The 23,756-nt window shown below is 41.3% G+C and overlaps 1 protein-coding gene across 3 annotated transcripts in view; it reads left to right on the plus strand.

Moving 5' to 3' along the window:
* HPRT1 (hypoxanthine phosphoribosyltransferase 1) overlaps positions 1–10,608 on the plus strand; it is a 40,434-nt gene extending 29,826 nt beyond the window's left edge. For all 3 annotated transcript variants that reach the window (XM_002832128.5, XM_009235270.3, XM_054545086.1), the window contains exons 5-9: positions 173–190; positions 3,466–3,548; positions 8,322–8,368; positions 8,541–8,617; positions 9,971–10,608. In XM_002832128.5, coding sequence (XP_002832174.1) covers positions 173–190; positions 3,466–3,548; positions 8,322–8,368; positions 8,541–8,617; positions 9,971–10,018 — 273 coding nt within the window. In that variant the 3' untranslated portion in view covers positions 10,019–10,608. The remainder of the gene's footprint in view (positions 1–172; positions 191–3,465; positions 3,549–8,321; positions 8,369–8,540; positions 8,618–9,970) is intronic.
* Positions 10,609–23,756: the final 13,148 nt, after the last annotated feature.

A 23,756-nucleotide genomic window follows, 5' to 3' on the forward strand; every position in this document is an offset into this window, starting at 1 on the left:
TTTCAGTACTACAGGCTTCCAAATCCCAGCAGATGGCCCACTTGTTTAAAGGAGAGCATCTAAAAACAAGAGTTTGGATAAATTCCTTAGGGTTGTTATGATGTGATTTGACTTATAATTGGAAATACCGTTTTATTCATTGTACTGATTTTCATTTCTCTTTTTCTTCTAGAATGTCTTGATTGTGGAAGTAAGTTCACATTTACTTTTAATATAACATTTATGACTTTTCTAACTTAGTATGCACCATCCTAAAGGTAAGCCAGGGGAAGAAATTCCTCTGCATCAGTTTTAATGGTGGGCTTGTGTTCTAAAGGAGTGAGACTGGTTTTTTGTAAAGACTACTTAGTAATTTGTTTTTACCAATAATGGAATGGTATACTTCCTACCTCTCTTTTTTTAGTTTGAAATATTTTCTTTCTAAACATAACTCTCTCTCTATTTATCTATATATGATATATACATGTATATCTTATATTTTATGTGTATATATATATATATCTTGCTTAGATTTTGTCTTATGTAATATTTGGTACATAAAAAATAATATTTATAATTTATAGACTATTTTCCATTTGTTATTATGTGCTAAAGTATTTTGTATCTTAGCACGGAGAGGCTAAGCAGTTTCCTAGGGTTACCAGCTAGTAAGCTAAGGGAAACCTTTACTTCCTTTAGCTTAGTGGTTCTCAAAATGTGGTTCCCTAGACCAAAAGTATTAATATCAGACAAGAACCTACCGAATCAAAGTATCTGTGATGAGGCCCAGCAAGCTATGCTTTAACAAGTCTCCGAGTGATTCTGATGCATGCTAAAGTTTAGGAGCCCTTGTTTTTACTCATAAGTCACTTTCTCGTTAAGGCCTTCCCTGGCCATCCTATATAAAATCTCATGTTTTCACGCCGTCAACTTCCTATTCCTCCTCAATACTTTTATTTTCCTGATCACTTATCACTGTCTAACAGCCTCTCTCTCTATATATAGATATAGATATAGATATAGATATAGATATAGATATAGATTTATATCTATATAGATATGTAGATATAGATATAGATTTATATCTATATAGATATATAGATACATAGATATATGCAGCATTGTGCAATCATTATCACGTTCAATTTTAAAACATTTTCATTGCCCCACAAAGAAACCCAATCCCCTTAGCCATCACTCCCCATTTCCCCTTCCCCCAGCACCTAGCAAACTGATCATCTACCTACTTGCTATCTATAAGATTTGCCTATTCTGGACATTCTGTATAAATAGAATCATACAATATGTGGCCTTTTGTATCTGGCTTCTCTCACTTAGCTTAATGTTTTCAAGGTTCATTCATGTTGTGGAGTATATCTGCACTCATTTCCTTTTTATTGCCAAATTGTGTGGATAGACAGGTGTTCCTCAACTGTGTCCTGATAAACCCATCTGAAGTTGAAAATATCATAAGTTGAAAATGGATTTACTACTTTGATAAATCTATCCTAAAGTCAAAAAAATCTCATGTTGAACCATCGTAAGTTGGATACCATCTGAATTACATTTTTGTTATCCATTCATTGGTTGACAGACGTTAGGTTGTTTCCACTGTTTGCTCCTTATTTCTCGTACTTGAAACGTCCTTATTCCCTCCCTTCTTATCCCATGTTTAAGTCATTTAAGGCCCAGCTCAAACGTCACCTCCACAAAACCTTCCTTGATACCCCTTTCCTCCTCAATTCACTTGGACCTTTTGCATTTAATTTTAATTTTTATTTTTTTTAAGACAGAGTCTCACTCTGTCACCAGGCTGGAGTGCAGTGGTATGATCTCAGCTCACTGTAACCTCTGCCTCCCAGGTTCAAGGAATTCTCATGCCTCAGCCTCCCAAGTAGCTGGGACTACAGGTGTGCGCCACCATGCCTGGCTAATTGTGTGTGTGTGTGTATATGTGTGTGTGTATATATATATATATATATACACATATATAAATATATATACATATATATGCACATACATATATATGTATGTTTTTGTTTTTTTTTTTTTAAGTAAAGACAGGGTTTTGCCATGTTGGCCAGGCTGATCTGGCCTCAAGCCATCCTCCCACCTCGGCCTCCCAAAGTGCTGGTATTATAGGCATGAGCCACTGCGCCTGGCCTGCGTTTAATTTTAATTATAAAATATTTTGAACTCAGAAAAAAGGGTATGCTCAATACCTGCGTACCCACCACAAAGTATTAACATTTTGCCATATTTGCTTCTGATCTTTTTTTTAAGAAATTAAAGGTCACAATACAACTAAAGCCCCATTTCTTTCCCTTCATTCCCAGAAGTATGACAATTATCCTTAAAGTTGATATATATCATTCCCATGCATGTTTTTTATACTTCCCTAGTATAAGTTAGCTGTATCCTCTGCTCAGGGGCTCATCAAGCTGAATCAAGGGACTCACGATCCTCTTCAAAGTTCCTTCAGGTTGTTGGCAGAATTTAGTTCCTTGTGATTGTAGGACTGAGGGCCCGTTTTCTCACTGGCTGCTGGCCAGGGGTTGCTCTCAGATATTTAAAGGCTCATGCCCTAGCCCATGACAGTCTCACAACATGGCAGCTGACTTCTTCAAAACCAGCAGGAGAATCTTGCTCTAGTCTACCACATAACTTAATCACAGGAGCGGCTATCCCGTTATTTTCACAGATCCTGGTCACATTCAAGGGGAGGGAACCCTTCCGGGTGTGTACACCAGGAGGCAGGAATTTTTTTTTCTTTTTCTTTTTTGTTAAAAAGTCTTAAAGTCTTTTATCACTAAAGGAGGCAGGAATTTTGAGAGCCATCAGAATTCTGCCTATCACAGCCCAGAAATCTGCATTTTTCACAAGTCTCCAGCCATGATGTTTCTGATGGCTCACACTGCTTTATTCCATTTTTAAAGAGTATTTTTATTGAAAAGCATTAGGGTTATGGTTTAAAAAATATTTTCCCTAACAAAGATGGGTTTGTTTAGAGTCCTACTTTTGACTAAATAGCTGAGATTCACTTTTATGTAAAGTCATTTTATAGCCTTATTAATTTGGGTGCCTTTAAAAATGGTATAAAGCAGTGTTTCTCAAGTGTAGTCTGTTAGCCACCTATATTGGAGAGTTGGGAGGAGAGAGTCTCTATCTTGAATTTATGGGAAAAATTCTAAAATACTTTTTATAATGAAGGACAACATCATAACTCCCTAATAAAATGTGCATGTATATATTTAAATTTGCTGTCATTGACCCTGCACCTACACAATCCAGTCCTGGGGGCTGGCATTCTTACTGCTTGCTGAGGGCCAGATGATTTATAGATTCCAGAATATCTCTGTGTGGATTTTGGTGAGAATTACTGCACTGAAAAGAATGGCAGTATTGCAGTTATACATGGGGGTTTTAGTACTTTATGTTCATATAATGACTGAATTTAAAGCTATGCAATGTCTTCTTTTTTGAAAGGATATAATTGACACTGGCAAAACAATGCAGACTTTGCTTTCCTTGGTCAGGCAGTATAATCCAAAGATGGTCAAGGTCGCAAGGTATGTATGACATTTTGACATAGAATATTTTCCTCATTTGAAGGGGGATTAAGGATAAATGTTTTCAACTGTCGTTTTATCTTCAAAAAGTAATGTAATCTCATATAAGACTTAAGATATAATCCTTTTAAATAATTTTGTCACGTGTTAATAAAGCTCATAATTACAGTCACTTCCTTGCCTAATATTAACATTTGGTTTTTCAGCATGCTAATTATATCAGTTTGTCCTGAGTAGCATGGCAGAGGATTTTGGGCCCTCTTACAAAATTAGGAATAAGGATTCCAGGGTGAGGAAGTGATAGGAAGGGGTGGGCCCTGAAGATCTGGACCTCCTGGAATTGATGTATGCTGCATCTTCTTTGTGTCTGTAGTGAAATTTTATAATGCCTGCTTCCTTTTTTATTAAGTCAGCCTCACCACCTTCCCTTACCTATGCTGTTTGACTTTTGCTTTCATAGTTCTACCTGTGTTTATTTCTCATTTTAGTTTCATCTCTCAACAACTCTGGGGTGGCATTATTATTCCCACTTTTCAGATAAGGTTACTGAGGCATAGGGAATTGCCCAAAGGTACAGAGCTAGTCAGCTATAGAGATGAGATCTGAACCCAGGGAACCTGGCTCACAGTTTATGCTTTTGCTACCTTAAGTTTTTAATAGAGTGACATCAAACAAAAATTTAAGAATATGTTTTTCTTTTCCTTTTACAATTTTATTAAAAACATTAAGTCTCTGATCAATCTTCAGTTTTTATGTAGGGGTCAGGTAATGTTCTAACTTCTGTTTTTTTCCTAAGTGATTAACAGGTTTTTAATAAGCCCTTTTTAAAAAATCACGATATCTGTCGAGCATCTTTGAATCAGAGTAAGCCTTCTAGTAAGTCATATGTCAGCAGTTTGACTGGGCTTTTCTAATATCCAGTTCAAGTGTTTATCAGTGAGTTTTTCTTTTAAATAGATTTGGGACAGGTACTATGAGAGTATATAAGTGATACGTTATAGGACACTAAGTAGTATCATATGAAATGGCAAAAACCGCAATCACTTTTGCACCAACCGAATAGAAACTAATCAGTGCACTTGCTTATTTTTCTACATGCTCTTTAGGGTTTTAAATGTCAACCTACTGTGGCATAGACTTTAATCCTCCGGGTATTCTTTTGTTGTTCTTTCCTGGTATATGCTGTGGAATTGAGATAGACTGGTTCGTGAGTGAGAGATTTTGTGTTGCCACAGGTAGGACATGCTCAAAGAATACTTGGGTCATTTCTTGACCCAAGTCATCTATTCACCATAGTTTTGTAGCACTGATCTTGCATACATTTCATGTATCTTCCTTGAACTCCACGTCAGTGCTGCTTATATGATACTCAGAAATTAAACACTAAGGAATAAGATTGTCAGGTAGGATTGAGTTTTGGAGGGTCACAAATCTTGTAATGTCTAATATTTCCGCTCTCCCTGCTGAGAATTAGTTTTGGCTTCCTTGGAGGTGATATCGCCTCTGTTGAGAATAAGTGGCCTACTGTGATCACACCACTGCACTCCAGCCTGAGTGACAGAGTGAGACCCTGTCTCAAAAAAAATAAAAATAAAAATAAAGAATGCATGGCCTAGATGACTTCTAAGGTTCTTCCCACCCAGTTCCAGTTTTCATGTTCTAGGCAGAGCAGTAAAGTGAGAAACACATGGACTTGGGAGTTTAGTCTGGCATTTCACTGCCACTTAATCTGAGCGACTATTCCATATTTAATCTCTCTGAATGTATTTACTCATCTTTAAAGGGGAATGATTATTAACATCTTTTTCTCAGGGAAACTATGTGAGTCAAGGAGATAATATATTTGAAAATCTTTTTAACTACAAAGCACTGTTTCACTGTTGGTTATAATGTGATTGATCTCATTATAGTGAGCAGCTGCTTAATTGCGTTTTAGAATGTAGAGAAGATAGTAATATTTTTCACATTATATATGTAGCTGGTTCTGGAACTGTAAACATACTCCTTTTTTACGGAGATCTGAGTCACGTACCATAAAATTCACTCTTTTAAAGTTGTGCAATCCAGTGGTTTTTGATATATTCAGAGTTGTGCATCTGCTACCACTATTTCATTTTGGAACCCAAAGAAACCTTGTACTCATTAGCAGTCATTCTCCCTTCTCCCAGCCCCTGGCAACTACTAATCTACTTTCTACAGAAAATCCGTACAGATTTGTGTATTATGGACTTCCCATATAAATGGACTCATGCAATAGCCTGTGTTCTTTCACTTAGCGTAGTGTTTTCAAGGTTCATCCAGGTTGGGGCATGTATCAGTACTTCATCCCTTGTTTTGGCTGAATAATATTTCATTGTACAAATATATCACATTTTGCTTATCCATCTGTTGGTGAACATTTGAGTTTCTACCTGTTGGCTTTTATGAATAATGTTGATTTGAATGTTTGTGTACAAGTATGAATACCTATTTTCAGGTCTCTTGAGTATATAATTGGTAGGTCATATAGTAACTCTGTGTTTAACATTTTGAGGAATTGCCCGACTATTTAACAAGGTATATGTACTATTTTACACCAGTAACATATGAGGGTTCCAATATCTCCACATCCTTGACAACACTTGTTACTGTCCTTTTTATTGTAACCATCCTAGTGGCTGTGATGTGGTATCTCATTGTGGTTTTGATTTGTGTTTCTCTGATGCTGATGATGTTGAACATGTTTTCATCTGCTTATTGGCCATTTACGTATATCTTCTTAAGAGCGGTTACCCATTTACAGTATGGAAAATGCTTCAGATGCAACTCTAGTCATGCCTTAGAGATGGAGCTTTATTAAACATTCAGATCTCTAGGCATATGAAGTGCTGAGTTCTCTTGAACTCCTAATACAGATTGCACTGAGTTCAGTGATACCTTTTCTGGAGCATTCCTGAGTTCAGGTAGAGAGAAGAGTTTTTGCTGTGATTGGCTTGTTATGTTCTTTCTAAATGGAAATAGAATTGAAGTGTCTCTTCTATCCATTTATTGGAAGAGTCATGAGGGACATAATTAGATGATCCCTTGGAGTCTCCGGCTTAGGTCAGTGGTTATCTACTTAGGCTGCACATTGGAATCACCTGAGAGTTAAAAAGCAGGATAACCTCTGCCTGTGTCTCATCTCCAGCAATTCTGATGTAATTGGTCAGGGCTGTGGCCTGAGTATCTGAGTTCTGTTTTTTTAAAGCTCCCAGGTGATTCTGATGTGCAGTCCAGGTTGAGATCACTTTGGGCCCTTTCCAGCTCTTTAAACATATATATTTATCTAGGAAGGTATGAAAGCATAAGTTTTGTTGAGACTGCCTTTAACATCTATAAAGGCTTTCAAAGCAGCTTCTATAGTATTTTTAAATGGCTGAATATTTTTCAACAGGCAGCATTTGGGTTATAAAATTAGCTTTTGGTAGAGTTGACTTATACCACCTCCAGCTTTTGTTCTCAAAAATAAATACTCGTTCTTTTGGCACACTAGTTGTTTTACCCTAAGGTTCCTCTTTGTAAGCCAGTTATTAAAAGTTGTGATGCAGCCAGGGCGAAGTGGTACACATCTGTAGTCCCAGCTACTCGGCAGGCTGAGGTGGGAGGATCGCTAGAGCCCAAGAAGTCAAGGCTGCAGTGAACTGTGATTACACCACTGCACTGCAGCCTGGGCCACAGAGCGAGACTCATCTCTTTAAAAAGAAGAATGCTGTGAGGCCAGGCACAGTGGCTCATGCCTGTGATCCCAGCACTTTGGGAGGCCGAGGTGGACAGATCACCTGAGGTTGGGAGTTCGAGACCAGCCTGACCAACATGGAGAAACCCTATCTCTACTAAAAAACAAAATTAGCCGGGCGTGGTGGCGCATGCCTGTAATCCCAGCTACTCGGCAGGCTGAGGCAGGAGAATCACTTGAACCCAGGAGGCAGAGGTTGTGGTGAGTTGGGCAAGCCATTGCACTCCAGCCTGGGCAACAAGAGCAAAACTCCATCTCAAAAAAAAAAAAAAAGAAAAGAATGTTGTGGCCAGGCGCGGTGGCTCACGCCTGTAATCCCAGCACTTTGGGAGACCGAGGTGGGCGGATCACGAGGTCAGGAGATCAAGACCATCCTGGCTAACACAGTAAAACCCCGTCTCTACTAAATACAAAAAAAAAAAATAGCCGGGCGTGCTGGCGGGTGCCTGTAGTCCCAGCTACTCAGGAGGCTGAGGCGGGAGAATGGCATGAACCCGGGAGGCGGAGCTTGCAGTGAGCGGAGATCGCACCACTGCACTCCAGCCTGGGCAACAGAGCGAGATTCCGTCTTAAAAAAAAAAAAAAGAAAAGAATGTTGTGATAAAAGGTGATGCTTACCTCTCCCACACCCTTTTACAGTTTAGGGATTGTATTTCCAAGGTTTCTGGACTGAGAGCCCTTTTCATCTTTGTTCATTGACACTCTGTACCCATTCATCCTCCTTATTAGCTCCCCTTCAATGGACACATGGGTAGTCAGGGTGCAGGTCTCAGAACTGTCCTTAAGGTTCCAGGTGATCAACCAAGGGCCTTGTCTGTAGTGTCAACTCATTGCTGCCCCTTCCTAGTAATCCCCATAATTTAGCTCTCCATTTCATAGTCTTTCCTTGGGTGTGTTAAAAGTGACCATGGTACACTCAGCACGGATGAAATGAAACAGTGTTTAGAAACATTAATCTTCTCTTTTGTAATGCCCTGTAGTCTCTCTGTATGTTATATGTCACATTTTGTAATTAACAGCTTGCTGGTGAAAAGGACCCCACGAAGTGTTGGATATAAACCAGACTGTAAGTGAATTACTTTTTTTGTCGATCATTTAACCATCTTTTAACCTAAAAGAGTTTTATGTGAAATGGCTTATAATTGCTTAGAGAATATTTGTAGAGAGGCACATTTGCCAGTATTAGATTTAAAAGTGATGTTTTCTTTATCTAAATGATGAATTATGATTCTTTTTAGTTGTTGGATTTGAAATTCCAGACAAGTTTGTTGTAGGATATGCCCTTGACTATAATGAATACTTCAGGGATTTGAATGTAAGTAATTGCTTCTTTTTCTCACTCATTTTTCAAAACCCACATAAAAATTTAGGAAAGAGAATTGTTTTCTCCTTCCAGCACCTCATAATTTGAACAGACTGATGGTTCCCATTAGTCACATAAAGCTGTAGTCTAGTACAGACGTCCTTAGAACTGGAACCTGGCCATGCTAGGGTGACACTTCTTGTTGGCTGAAATAGTTGAACAGCTTTAATATACAATAATTGTTGCATGATTATTTCAGATGATAAATGTGGTCATAAGTAAGAAGTAAATGATCGAGTTTAGTCTTTTAATTCACTGTCCCTTGAATACCTGCCTCTTACTCTGGAGGCAGAAGTCCCATGGATGTGTTTATGAACATGGTTGAGGAAGATTTAGGAAGACTGCAACAGCACACTACCTAAAGCAGGTTTTTTACTCCATCTTTTTTTGCCACTTACACTGGCCTCCCACTTTGATATGCTTAAAATTCTCTCCTTGATTTGTCTTTCAAAACTACATATTGAGGCTGGTTGCAGTGGCTCACGCCTGTAATCCTAGCACTTTGGGAGGCCAAGGCAGGCAGATCACCTGAGGTCAGGAATTCGAGACCAGCCTGGCAAACATGATGAAACCTCACCTTTACTAAAAATACAAAAATTAGCCAGGTGTAGTGGTGCATGCCTGTAACCCAGCTACCTGGGAGGCTGAGGCAGGAGAATCACTGGAACCCAGGAGGCAGAGGCTGCAGTGAGCCAAGATCATGCCACTGCACTCCAGCCTGGGTGACAGAGCAAGACTCTGTCTCAAAACAAAACAAAAGAACAAAAAACTACGTATTAAGACAAGAAACAGACTGGGCGCAGTGGCTCACGCCTGTAATCCCAGCACTTTGGGAGGCTGAGGCGGGCGGATCACGAGGTCAGGAGATCGAGACCATCCTGGCTAACACGGTGAAACCCCGTCTCTACTGAAAAATAGAAAAAAATAGCTGGGCGTGGTGGCGGGCGCCTGTAGTCTCAGCTACTCGGGAGGCTGAGGCAGGAGAATGGCATGAACCTGGGAGGCAGAGCTTGCAGTGAGCCGAGATTGTGCCACTGCACTCCAGTCTGGGTGACAGAGCGAGACTCCATCTCAAAAAAAAAAAAAAAGACAAGAAACAAATTAAACTGATGTGATAGACTACTGCTTTCTTTTCAAAAGATACACTCCCCAAAAGTTACTGATCTAAATTACAGTAGTACTATCTCTGTTTGTTTAGTAAGAACCCTGACAACTAATAGTGTTCTTAATATGTAAAATGCTGTTCTTGCCTTTCATTTCAGAATATACTTTTTAAATGTGAATTTCTGGATTTTTTTTTTATAGCATGTTTGTGTCATTAGTGAAACTGGAAAAGCAAAATACAAAGCCTAAGATGAGAGTTCAAGTTGAGTTTGGAAACATCTGGAGTCCTATTGACATCGCCAGTAAAATTATCAATGTTCTAGTTCTGTGGCCATCTGCTTAGTAGAGCTTTTTGCATGTATCTTCTAAGAATTTTATCTGTTTTGTACTTTAGAAATGTCAGTTGCTGCATTCCTAAACTGTTTATTTGCACTATGAGCCTATAGACTATCAGTTCCCTTTGGGTGGATTGTTGTTTAACTTGTAAATGAAAAAATTCTCTTAAACCACACCACTATTGAGTGAAACATTGAACTCGTATCTGTAAGAAATAAAGAGAAGATATATTAGTTTTTTAATTGGTATTTTAATTTTTATATATGCAGGAAAGAACAGAAGTGATTGAATATTGTTAATTATACCACCGTGTGTTTAGAAAAGTAAGAAGCAGTCAATTTTCACATCAAAGATAGCATCTAAGAAGTTTTGTTCTGTCCTGTAATTATTTTAGTAGTGTTTCAGTAATGTTGACTGTATTTTCCAACTTGTTCAAATTATTACCAGTGAATCTTTGTCAGCAGTTCCTTTTAAATGCAAATCAATAAATTCCCAAAAATTTACCGCTTTATGAATTCTTCAATTTAAAAATCCTTAAAATAAGACCTGTCTCTTTAAAAAAAATCTATGCACAGTTATCATTTCTCTACAAATTAACCTAGTTTAGTTTTCTGTGGGTTCCATTTTCCTTGTTTGTAAGTTTTAGTAGCTAGTTTAATTGTAATCTTAATGATTATGTGGTAGAATGGGTTGGTGGAGCTACAAAAATTCCTAGCTACTTCAGAGACATTAAATTTCAGACACGTGGTACACTTTATATTACATTTTACTATGCTAAAATAACACGGCTTTCTTTTGGAATTCTGTTCAGTTTTTCAGATTGTAATCTCAGCTACATCTCAACAGATTGTTCTCAGATATGTTCTATTACCTTCTTTGTGTAGATAGTGCTTTATTGACTAAGAACAATGACAACAACACCTTTTGTTTTCTGGGAGCAGGAGAAAAGTTTTAAGCCAAAACTCTTAATTGCTTATCTGCTTCATGTGAGGTATGAACTATCAACCTTAGGAGCCATCTAGCTTACACGTGTTCCTTAAAAAGTTTGCTGTAGGCTGGGCACAGTGGCTCATACCTGTAGTCCCAGCACTTTTGGGAGCCCAGGGTGGGGGGTCACTTGAGCTCAGGAGTTCAAGACCAGCCTGGGCAACATGGCAAACACCATCTCTACAAAAATACAAAAAAAAAAAGCTGGGTGTGGTGGCACACAACTATAGTCCCAGCTACTTGGGAGGCTGAGGTGGGAGGATTGCTTGAGCTTGGGAGGTCAAGGCTGCAGTGAGCCTTGACAGTGCCACTACACTCCAGCCTGGGCGACAGAGTGAGACCCTGTCTCAAAAAAAAGAGTTTGCTGTAATTCCCTGCAACAAAGTAGGAGACTCAAACTAAATAATTTTCTATAGTCCTAGAACTTCTTAGTTTACAAAACATTTTTACTTCTGTTATCTCATTTGATTTTCATACCCATGTAAGGTTGAGGTAGGTGTTACCACATGTGAGTGCAACATCCAGAATTCCTGAATCCCCTTCTTCCCCTAAAATGTCAGCCCGCTGAGGTCCAGTTGGCTACCCTCTTGAATACTGCATCCAGCTTCCCACTGCTGAACCTCTTTACTCTTTTTTTTTCAGTTGCACTTACCACCTTCTAGTAAGTTGAACCATATGAAATTACCATTTTTGTAGGTAAAAAATGGCCGGTGATAGGCAGTTTGGTGTCGTATAACCTAATAACATGTTATATAATTTACATGAATGACACAAATGGTGAGTTGCTATGTCCTGGAGGAGTCAGCTTCAGACTCTAGCTAAATGATTGTATAATCTTGCAGCTCTCCCCTAAGTGAGGAGGCAATGTTGAAAGTCCCATGTCTTATCAGAACCAGGGAGGCAGATGAGAAACTGCCTTATGGCAGCTTCCACAACGTAGGGAGGTGGGTGACAAATGGCCTTGGGACAGCTTCTTTCCAAGACTGGTTATGTTACAGTGTTCCTGGGAGGATCACATGGCATTCCTCCGAGATGGGTCAGACTGCTGTTGACCTTGTCTATGTGGCCTATGTGGAGACATTCATGGCAGATCTGTTCCCTTAGAAGCATCTACTAAATTGATCTTTTCCTTTCTTTCTTACTGTCTGTCTCCCTTAGTAGGCTGTCAGCTCCGTAAGTGCAGGACCTTGCCAGTCCTGGTCACTGCTATATCCCCAGCACCTACAAGAGTTCCTGGAAAATTGTAGTGCTCGATAAATATTTGTTGGATAAATGATAGAATGATAGGAAGTTAAAAAGCAATTAAAATACTTGAAAATTATAATGTCTGTATTACCTAGAAAGAAGCAAAACATTTTTCAGGTTAAGCAAAAACAAACAAACAAAAAAAACCTTATTAAGGATAGCTAACATGTATTGAATTCTATATGCAATGGAATGATACTTAGCACCTCTGAATCCTTATGATAACTCTATAAGGTAGGTTGTTTGGGTTTTTTTAATTGTCCCAACTTTACAGATGAAGAAGTGCAGGTCCAGAGAGGTCACATGATTTGCCCAGGATCACACAGCTAGTAAGTAGCAGATGAGGAATTTGAACCCAGGCAGTTGTATTGCACCATCTGCCCTCTTAGTTCATTGCCACTTAACCTATAGTGCCCAGCTCTTGTGTAGAAATTAATACACTGATAACATAGAGGAAAACATTAAGCTCATTGAATGTAGTAAGTCCGGATGACTTGTATATTAAACACAGCTTTTTGAGGTCACAGCTGATCTCTAAGAATGTAAACTGATTTCCTCTGGCACTAGAAAGTATTTTCAAAGACTGTTAAGAGAGTTTCTCCAACATTCTCTTCAGATTTTTCTGCTGGCTTATTTTGTGATCCTGTGGACAGCTTCAGACAAAATAACTTCCTGGTATGAAGGATTGTGTTTACTCTGCTTTTTTTTGCTTTTTGGGTTTTTTGTTTTGTTTTGTTTTGTTTTGTTTTGTTTTTGAGACAGTGCCTTGCTCTGCTGCTGCCCAGGCTGAGTGCAGTGGCATGATCTCGGCTCACTGCAACCTCTGCCTCCCTGGGCTCAGGCCAGGTGTATGCTACCACTCTCAGCTAATGTTTAATTTATTCTTTTAGAGATACGGTCCCACTATGTTTCCCAGGCTGGTCTCAGAACTCCTGGGCTCAGGCAGTCCTCCCGCCATGGCCTCCTACAGTGCTGGGATTACAGGCATCAGCCACCATGCTCAGCTTGTTCTGCCATTTTCAAATGTGAATTTTATAGACACTTTAAACCACTTGAAAGAGTGATGATGTTTTAATGGTTTTCATTATTATTTGCAACTTCAAGCATTAAACACTGCCAAATTAAGTTTCAAGTTTTCTCTTTACACAATATGGATGTACTTCATAATGGACTTCCTCATCATGATTAATGAGTGAAGTTACTTTCAAACTTGGTAGCTTTTCAGTAGAACTTCCTTTCCCAACATTTTTTCTGTTCCTTTAATTATGGCAATATCTGAGAGCTCTGAACATAAGTCAAAGGTTTGATTATTTTTCATGTGGCTTCCTCTGCTTGGAACTTTCTGCCCCACATCTTCCCATTGCCCCCTGTGTCCTCTTGTCATGCCCCTACCCTTTTTTGAGTGTGTCTATTTTCTGGCACTACAAGACATAACAGGCTCATCTTGTGTTTTCTCTACCCTGACCCAGAATCAGCCATTACTTCAAGGAGCCCTGCTTCCATTATTGGAGAATGCTATTAGAAACCAGGATCTGGTGCTAGGCATGCTCATTTCTATTGGAGTGTCATACAAACAATTTGTAAATTGTTTGTAGGTTCTCCCAGTGGATAGGATTAGGAAGTAAAACATGCATACTAACCATGCATGCACACATATCTACATCTATTTCTGTATCTGTCTGTATACATAAAATAAACATGAGTTGATAACTAATGTTTCTGCTGTAATCCACAGCCTTCATCCTAGCCTGCCCCTCTTCTTTTTAGCTTTTTCAACAGTGGGAAATGTGGCTTTTGTTATGTACACTTTATTCACTTATGTGTTTGACCCTAGTATCATAAAGTAGTTCCGTATGCCTGTAACAGATTGACTAACTAGAGTCCATTATTTGCGGACAGATCTTTTTGTCCGAAGCGTTACAGCAGGGGTGTCCAATCTTTTGGCTTCCCTGGGCCACACTAGAAAAAGAAGAATTGTCTTGGGCCACACGTAAAATACACTAAAACTAACGATAGCTGATAAGCTAAAAAAAAAAAAAAAATCACAAAAAAATTTCATGATTTTTAAGAAAGTCTACTAATTTGTGTTGGGCCACATTTAAAGCCATCCCGGGTCGCAGGTTGGACAAGCTTGCCTTACAGTATCCAGTCAAAATAATGTTTTCCAAAATTACTTATTTTCTTCTTCATCCCTTTCAGTGTGGCCATTATTTATAATGCAGTTTGGTTCATTAGTGTTTTTATTACAAATACACCCTCAGCCTTCATATCCTAGTTTTAATGAATTATTACGGTGAAACATAGTAAGAGTCAGAGCTATAAAGAAAGGTCTACTCAGAGGTGCTTTGTTCCCTCCTATTCTGTTCCCACTACTCCTACTTTCCACTGACCCTGTGAGCATCATATTTATTTTTAATGGCAGTTACATTTTTACCAAGTGCTTACTATCTGTAGGCACTTGGTGTGTATTGCTTCTTTTGGTGTTCACAGCAACCTCTTGAGGTGAGCACTATTATTACCCCCCCCCCCCTTTTTCTTTTTTCTTTCTTTCTTTCTGTTTTTTTTTTTTTTTTTTTTTGACAGTCTCACTCTTGCCCAGGCAGGAGTGCAGTGGCGCGATCTCGGCTCACTGCAACCTCTGCCTCTGAGGTTCAAGTGATTCTCCTGCCTCAGCCTCCCGAGTAGCTGTGAGTACAGGCACAAGCCACCACGCCCGGCTAATTTTTGTATTTTTAGTAGGGATGAGGTTTTGCCATGTTGGCCAAGGTGGTCTCGAACTCCTGACCTCAGGTGATCTGCCCGCCTGGACCTCCCAAAGTGCTGGGATTACAGGCACGAACCACTGCACCTGGCTATTATCCCCATTTTTTAGATGAGAAAGCTGAATCCCAGAGAGCATAAGAAGCTTGTCCAGAGTGACATCTCTGATGCATAACCAGTACTCAAACCTATTTTTCTGACAGCAAGGCCTGTGTGTAAACTGTAAAGGGGCTGTTTGGCACCTACTTTCCTAAAGTTGTCCGATCCCTTCTCTGTCCGGGTCTTCCTGAAGCTTGGCACTTCTGAAGTCACCTCTCTGAAAACATTCTGGTAACTGTTAAATCACTTGTTCTAGCTATTCATGTGTTCTGTGTGGTTAAACAAGGTTCACAATGGGCCACCTGGCCTTTGGAACTTGGGTGAAGAGGCTGCCTTCAGTTGATCCTCCCCACCCCCATTTTCAAAACATGGGTTTACATGTGTTATTTGTAAATTAGGAAACATAACCATGTTTTGAGCCTTCATAGAAAACAAACGTCTGGGGTCATACAGGTTAAAAGGAGCAACCAAATTCAGCACTATCATTGTTCTATTCAGTAGACAATTCTGGGGCCTTCCTGTGTCTCAGGTTCTGTACTAGTTGTTTCAGGACTTTGGGATAAATACAAACTATCCCTGCCCTCAGGGGGCTTAAGGTCAGGTGCACAAGTGACTCTAATGTGAGGCAAGCTGGATTCAGTGCTGCATATCTAATGCTATGGGAATTCAAAGAGGAAATGATCGGAATGAGAAGGGAGGGATGGGTCATTCCAGGAGAAGCTTCAGGGGAAAGCAACATTTAAAATGAGACTTTGGAGAGTGAGGGAAATTTGGACAGGTGGATATAGAGGATGCAAGACTAGGGGAAAGGTTTTAGCCAGAAAGCCTGCTTGGGCAAATGCCTGGGTAAAAAAAGAAAATCCACTTTGGGAGGACAAGGCGGGTGATCGCCTGAGGTCAGGAGTTCGAGACCAGCCTGGCCAACATGGTGAAACCCCGTCTGTACTAAAAATACAAAAATTAGCTGGGCGTGGTGGTGGGTGCCTGTAATCCCAGCTACTCGGAAGGCTGAGGCAGGAGAATCACTTGAAGCCAGGAGGCAGAGGTTGCAGTGAGCCGACATTACGCCACTGCACTCCAGCCTAGGCAACAAGAGTGAAACTCCATCTCAAAAAAAAGAAAGAAAAGAAAAGAAAATCACAGGGCAGTGTGGGGAATGGTGAGTATTCTAATTTGGTTGTGGCAGAGAGGATGTAGAAGGAAGTGATAAGAGAGAAAGCCAGAGAGGAGGGCCTTTGTGCGAGTTAGGATATTCTAGACTTCCAGTCAGGTTGCCCAGCTCAAACTAGCTTAAACAATGAGGGGGTTTATTGGCTATGTAATTGGGAAGTGCAGAGGTAGCTCAGGCCAGATCAGTTTGATCCACTGCTCCATTATGACGTCAAAGACCCATGCGATTTCCGCCTCATTATTCTGCTGTCCATAGAGCCAACTTCATCCTAAGGCCAGTCCTTGTGGTCAGACAAGGGCTGCCAATAGTAATCTGAGTGCAAGTTTCTTTGAGAAAATCTTTCTGTGTCAACTCTCTTAAAAGGGGTGAAAAGTCTCTCCTTAAGTCCCACTGGCCAGAATGGGCCCATGCGCCCATTTCTTAACTGGTCACTGGCAACTGGGGCTGGGATTGCTGTTTGCCCAATCAGGTCCATTTCTGGAGCTAAGATTAGACTCCATTTCCCTTGGGACACATTGAACAGAATCAGGATTCGATGAAGAAGGAAGAAGCGGAGAATTGGTTTGGTGTTGGGTAGGCAACCAAAAATAACGTCTGTTGTCTCAAGTGCCAAGAAAGTGGCGTTTTGTGCTTGTTAGGGTAAAAATGGGGATCATGGAAAATGTTTTAAGTTTGATAGACCAAAAAATATTCCAGTGTTTCATCAAATCTAAGAGGCTATCAATTATAAGATATACCATTATTTTATGTACCACCAAGGAAGAAAAAATGCTGCCAGTGAAGTTAGGATGTATTGCAGGTTGGGTTCTCTGGGAAGCAGGCTCAAAAGGAGGTGAGAATGCAGGACATTTATGGGAGAACACCCTTGGGATTAATACTGGAGGAGGAGAACCAAGCAGGGTTGGTGGGGCACAGGGAGAAGTTGGGATGCCATGCAGTCACAACAAAGGCCTCAGCCAACCCCACGGGGAGCTCAAGAAGCTGAGATGGCCCTTCAGTGTTGCCCTGCCTTGTGGTGAGTGAATTGGGTCTTCATATCCCCATGTTGACTGGTCATTGGATGTGGGCTCCCTTAGGAATGGGCATCTCTTCAGCAGAGGTAGCTTTCTTCAAAAGAGGTGATTCCAAAAAGAGTCAGCCACTCACTGAGGGCTGTCTGCTGGCAGCATTCTCAGCCACTACTCAAAGATGACCTGTCCAGAAAGGGGAACCTAGGTGGCATGACACATTGTCTATTACAACATACTACTGATTATAAGAGCCGGGAGGTGGGGGGCAACCCAATGTCTGAGATATTAACATGTAAGTCTCTTAGAAGAAATGGATAATTCTATAATTATAGTTAATCAGAAAGGGGAAGAAGTGGGGAAATGGACCAAGGGCCTGAGAGAGAAAACAGACGCAACAGGCCACTAGAAAGATAGAACACTGGAGGGTGGGAAGCCCTAGCAGTTTCTTCCAGGGTGGGCTGGGCACGGTGGCTCATTCCTGTAGTCCCAGCACTTTGGGAGGCCGAGGCGGGCAGATCATTTGAGGTCAGGAGTTGGAGACCAGCCTGGCCAACTCCTGTTTCACCCTGTCTCTGCCAAAAATACAAAAAATTAGCCGGGTGTGGTTGCATGCGCCTGTAATCCCAGCTACTTGGGAAGCTGAGGCAGGAGAATCGCTTGAACCCAGGAGGCAGAGGTTGCAGCGAGCCAAAATCGAGCCACTGCACTCCAGCCTGGGCGACAGAGTGAGACTGTCTCAAAAAAAAAAAAGTTTTTTCCAGGGTGGCCTCTGTGCCAGAGTCAGGTGCCCCAGCTACCTCTAATTTATGGTCCTCCTGCACTGGGAAACAGATTTTCTACTTTTAGTTTCATGATAAATAACATTTCCCCCTGATTTTAAAAGTTATGGATTTGGCTGGGCATGGTGGCTCATGCCTGTAATCCTAGCACTTTGGGAGGTCGAGGCGGGCAGATCACTTAAGGTCAGGAGTTCCAGACCAGACTGGGCAACATGGTGAAAACCCGTCTCTACTGAAAAAAAAAAAAAAAAAAAAAAAATTAGCCAAGTGTGGTGGTACATGCCAGTAGTCCTAGCTACTCAGGAGACTGAGGTGGGAGGATTACCTGAGCCCAGGAGATCAGGGCTGCAGTGAGCTGTGATTGTGCCATTGCCCTCCAGCCTGGGTGACAGAGTAAGACCCTGTCTCAAAAATAATAATAATAGGCTGGGCGCGGTGGCTCACGCCTATAATCCCAACACTTTGGGAGGCCAAGGCGGGCGATCAGTTGAGGTCAGGAATTCAAGACGAGCCTTGCCAAAATGGTGAAACTCCGTCTCTACTAAAAATACAAAAATTAGCTGGGCATGGTGGCGCATGCCTGTATTCCCAGCTACTCAGGAGGCTGAGGCAGGAGAATCGCTTGAACTCAGGAGGCAGAGGTTGCAGTGAACCGAGATTGTGCCACTGCACTCCAGCCTGGGTGACAGAGTGAGACTCCATCTTAATAATAATAAAATAATAAAAATTTTAAAAAGTTATGGATCTGGATGGAGGGAAATGGAATGTATAAAAGAAGTAAACATACACAAGAAGACACAAATACAGAATAAAAGTAAAATGCAACCATCATCCCACTACCCCGATACCAGGGTATCCGTTTTTACATCTTTTCTTTCATTCTTTCCGTCTTTATATAATTGTATAAATGCTGCATAAACCTCCTCTTACCTGCTGCCTCCTCAAAGACCTCCCTCCCTCCTTCACTGCCCTTCTGCTCCTGGAGAGCCACCCTCTCTCCATTTATCCTTCCTATCAGCTTCAGGTTCTTACCATGTTACCAAAAAGAAAATCTTATAAGCCTGTCACTCTCTACATACGCCGCACCTCCTTTCATTCATAGCCTTTAAAACATATATATAGCAGTTATTGTGGTTATTTTTCTGATCACAAAATAAAAAAAAATTCCTTCTAGAAAACTGGAATATAGAGGCAAGATTTTTTTTTTTTTTTCAGACGGAGTTTCGTTCTGTCGCCCAGGCTGGAGTGCAGTAACGAAATCTCAGCTCACTGTAACCTCTGCCTCCTGGGTTGAAGCTATTCTCTTGCCTCAGCCTCCTGAGTAGCTGGGATTATAGGCGCCTGCCACCACGCCCGGCTAATTTTTGTATTTTTAGTAGAAATGTGGTTTCGCCATGTTGGTCAGTCTGGTCTCGAACTCCTGACCTTGTGATCTGCCCGCCTCGGCCTTCCAAAGTGCTGGGATTACAGGTGTGAGCCACTGCGCCCTGCTGAGGCAAGATTTTTTTTTTTTTAAGAAAATCCAGTTATTCCATTACCCAATGAAACTCTAAACATGTTGATGTACATCCTTCCAAAATTTCTTTTTATGACAACATGCTTTTACTTTTTAATTATTTTTATTTTATTTTAAGGTCTGGGGTACATGTGAAGGATGTGCAGGTTTGTTACATAGGTAAACGTGTGCCTTGGTGGTTTGCTGCACCTGTCAACCCATCACCTATGTATTAAGCCCCACATGCATTAGCTATTGATCCTGATGCTCTCTCTCCCCGCCAGCTCCCCAGCAGGCCCCGGTGTGTGTTGTTCCCCTCCCTGTTTATGAGAACACTTTCTTGACATAAAGATTTCATTTATTCCCATGGAATTCTAAAGGCTTTTCATACTTGTGAAGGAATAATAGTTTAGAAATAAACTGAATTTTAAAAGATACCATTTTGAAAAATAATATACAGCCATCAAAAATTATGTTTATGGGAACTATGCAATAATATTAAACTCTATCATCTGTTGACTGCCTCCTATATTCCAGAAACTTTACATACACCAATTCTAATCCTTACAAGAACGCTGTGTAGGCTTTAGCATTAGATGGACCAGGTTTCACCAGCTGTATGGTCTTGGATAAGTACGCAACCTCCTGTCCCTAAGTTTCCTCACCTGTGAAAACACGGTTTCTACCAGCTTTCAAATAAGATGATCAATATAAGGCACTTGGAACAGAACCTGACACATCATAAGCACTCTATAAATGTCTATTATCACCAAATAATTCGAGGTGCCTTGAAAATTTAAATGAAAACAAAATCAAACCATGACAATACTAGAAGCAAATTTAGGTGAACACTTTTCTAATCTGGGGGTGGGCAGGGGCTGGGGGAAGGCAGGGAGAAGACCTTTTTTTTTTCTTTTTGAGATGGAGTCTTGCTCTGTCCCCAAGCTGGAGTGCAGAGGTATGATCTCAGCTCACTAAAACCTCTGCCTCCTGGATTCAAGCGATTCTCCTGCCTCAGCCTCCTGAGTAGCTGGGACTACAGGCGCACACCACCACGGCCAGCTAATTTTTGTATTTTTAGTAGAGATGGGGTTTCACCCTGTTGGCCAGGATGGTCTCGATTTCTTGACCTCGTGATCCACCCACCTTGGCCTTCCAAAGTGCTGGGATTACAGGCATGAGCCACCGTGCCCGGCTGGGAGAAGACCTTTCTAAGCATGATACCAAAGGCAGAGACAATAAAGACAAAGAATTGACAGAGTTCTCTATCCGATAAAAATCACTTCTGAGGCTGGGCGCGGTGGCTCACACCTGTAATCCCAGCACTGGGAAGCCAAGGTGGGCGGATCGCTTGAGGCCAGGAGTTCAAGACCAGCCTGGCCAACATGGCAAACCTCTGTCTCTACTAAAAATACAAAAAATTAGCCAGGCATGGTGGCACATGCCTGTAGTCCCAGCTACTCAGGAGACTGAGGCATGAGAATCACTTGAACCTGGGAGGTGGAGGTTGCAGTGAGCCAGGATCATGCCACTGCACTCCAACCTGGGTGACAAAGCGAGACTCTGTCTCAAAAAAAAATAATAATTAAAATAAAATCACTTCTGAATGGTGGAAAGCACTACAAAGTTAGAAGTCAAGCAATAATTTGGAGAAAAGAATTAGTAACTTGTTGGACAGACAAAACACTTTTTTAATATAACAAAAACTTTAAAAATTAAAAAAAATACACATTCGAGGACATTTTCCTAAAAACACAGGCAAAGGACATAAACAGCAAAGCAAGAAGACAGCTTGATGTGGCCATTTTATCCAGGGGGACATTTGGGTGAGCTCTATGGACACAGCTGCCATGATGCCAACAATGTGACAGCTGTCCCCTTCAAAATGCGTTAGCCCCAGCTCTTCCTCTCCCCCTAATCTCCAGTCCAAAGAACTTGCACTTTCTACTTTACTCCTTTCTGCATTGTTTAATTTTCTTTTACAAATATGTTACTTGTCATCAGAAAAAATAAATAAATAAATAAACTGTTAGAGGGGTAGCCCCTTAAAGGGGAGCAAGAATCACCTTTCTAAAAGAAAGTTCATGTTAAATATAATATTTGCGTATGTGAATCCTGAGAGAAAAGTTAACAATTTAGTTTAGTATTTCCTCTGTAGTCTGGAGCTAAAAATAGGGAACCTTATTGTGTCCTAAATCTTTTCCTTCTTCCACCCAGTGTCTGTCTGGCTCGAATTCATTCATTCACTCAATAGGCACTCACTCAGCCAGGCATGGTGCTAGGCCTTGGGACCTTGCTGTGAACCAGAAACTGTCCCTACCCCCATAGTGCAGGCATTCTCCTTGGGAGTTGGAGGAGGAACAGGTAAAAAATAATTAAATATTCAGGTTAACGATATATTGTCAGGTTTGAGGATTGAGGAAAGGGCGCAGAGAATGGCAGGGGCTGCTGTTTTAGATACAGTGGCCAGGAGGTCTCCGATGAGGTGACCTTTGAGGAGAGACATGCAGGAGATGAGGGGACAGTGAAGAGGATTTCTAGGAACACTCCAGGCAGACAGAACAGCGACAGCTAAGGCCCTGAAGCGGGCAGGGGCCTGGTGTGTGTGAGGAACCTCAGGATTGCCATCATGGCTGGAGCAGAGACATGAAGCAAGAAGGCCGTGGAGATGAGGGCAGGGAGATCCCGGAGTGGGGAGATCAGATGGGGGCTCTGTGTATCATGCAAAGGACTTTGCATTCTGTTCCAAGAGCTGGGAAGGTTGACATAATTAGGAAAAAAGCCCAGAAAAGCAGAGGTACCCATTTTTCATGGTAAAGATGATAATTTCAATTAAAACACGATTCCTGGGTATATGTAATTTGTAGGCCAAATGGTGCCCAATCCCTACCTCCCTCACCCCCTCACTTCCCTATCCCTAAAACCTGTACCTCAACTCCCGTTTGTAAGTGATGGGAGTTAGGAATAGAGAAATCTCCCGGTTGGGTTTTCTGAGCAAAGAGGTAACATAGCAGCTCTGTTATTTCTTTCACGTCTCCAAGGGAACCATGACTCACCCTTAGCTATCCCCCAGGAATGTGGCCCTCAGAGTGTTCTTTTACTGATTCGTGATTTTGTTATGTACACCTGGAGTGATGGAACATACCATACCAGCTCGTCAGGGTTGCTTTGTGCAAAGATCGATGACGTGTGTGGACCGGATCCATGCTTGGGGTCCTGAGTTTCAGGTGCCATGGCCAGTTGCTAGCAGGTTGTATGTGTGTGACCAGCCCCTGTGTGAGTCTCTTAGACCCTGAAACTCCAAACAGGCTTCCCTGGGCAGAGACATTCTGTCCATGCTCTGTGGCTTGCTGCTCGGGAGGGATAGATCACATCCTGTGTGGCTTCTTCTCAAATGAAGAAGGACATTGGAAGCCTGTGCTGGGCTTCTCTGGACCCCCTGATGTATATGTATGTATATTAAAGAGAGACTAGGGTCTCACTCTGTTGGCCAGGCTGGTCTTGAACTCCTAGCCTCAAGCAATCCTCCTGCTTTGGCCTCCCAAAGTGCTGGGATTACAGGCATGAGTCACCATGCCTGATGAATATATTTTTCCAGCTCCCTTCTTTTCTGTATCATTTGCTATTACTACCTCTTAGCTATTAGTATAAACTGATCTTGAGTTGTGTAAATCTTTCTGGTGATTCACTGTGATGGGATGATTGTGTCCTCTCAAAATTCCTGTGTTGGAATCCTGACCCATGGTACCTCAGAAAGTGACTGTATTTGAAGACAGGTCTTTAAAGAGATCATTGTAAATTATTTAATAAGGTCATTAGCGTGGACTCTAATCCGATATGACTGGTATCCTTATAAGAAGAGGAAATTAGCACACAGACACACAATCAGAGGGAGAAGACAGCCAGCCATCTACAAGCCGAGGAGACAGACCTCAGAAGAAACCAACCCTGCCTGCACCTTGATCTTGGACTTCTAGTCGCCAGAACTGTGAGAAAACAAATCTCACGTTTAAGCCAGAACCTAGCGTGTGGTGCTTGTTAAGGCAGCCCTAGAAAACTAATACACTCACTGAATGAGGCAGGTAGCTGTTTCTTTTATTTTTTG

The sequence above is a fragment of the Pongo abelii genome, chromosome X (genome assembly GCF_028885655.2).
Source record: "Pongo abelii isolate AG06213 chromosome X, NHGRI_mPonAbe1-v2.0_pri, whole genome shotgun sequence".
Classification (NCBI taxonomy): domain Eukaryota; kingdom Metazoa; phylum Chordata; class Mammalia; order Primates; family Hominidae; genus Pongo; species Pongo abelii.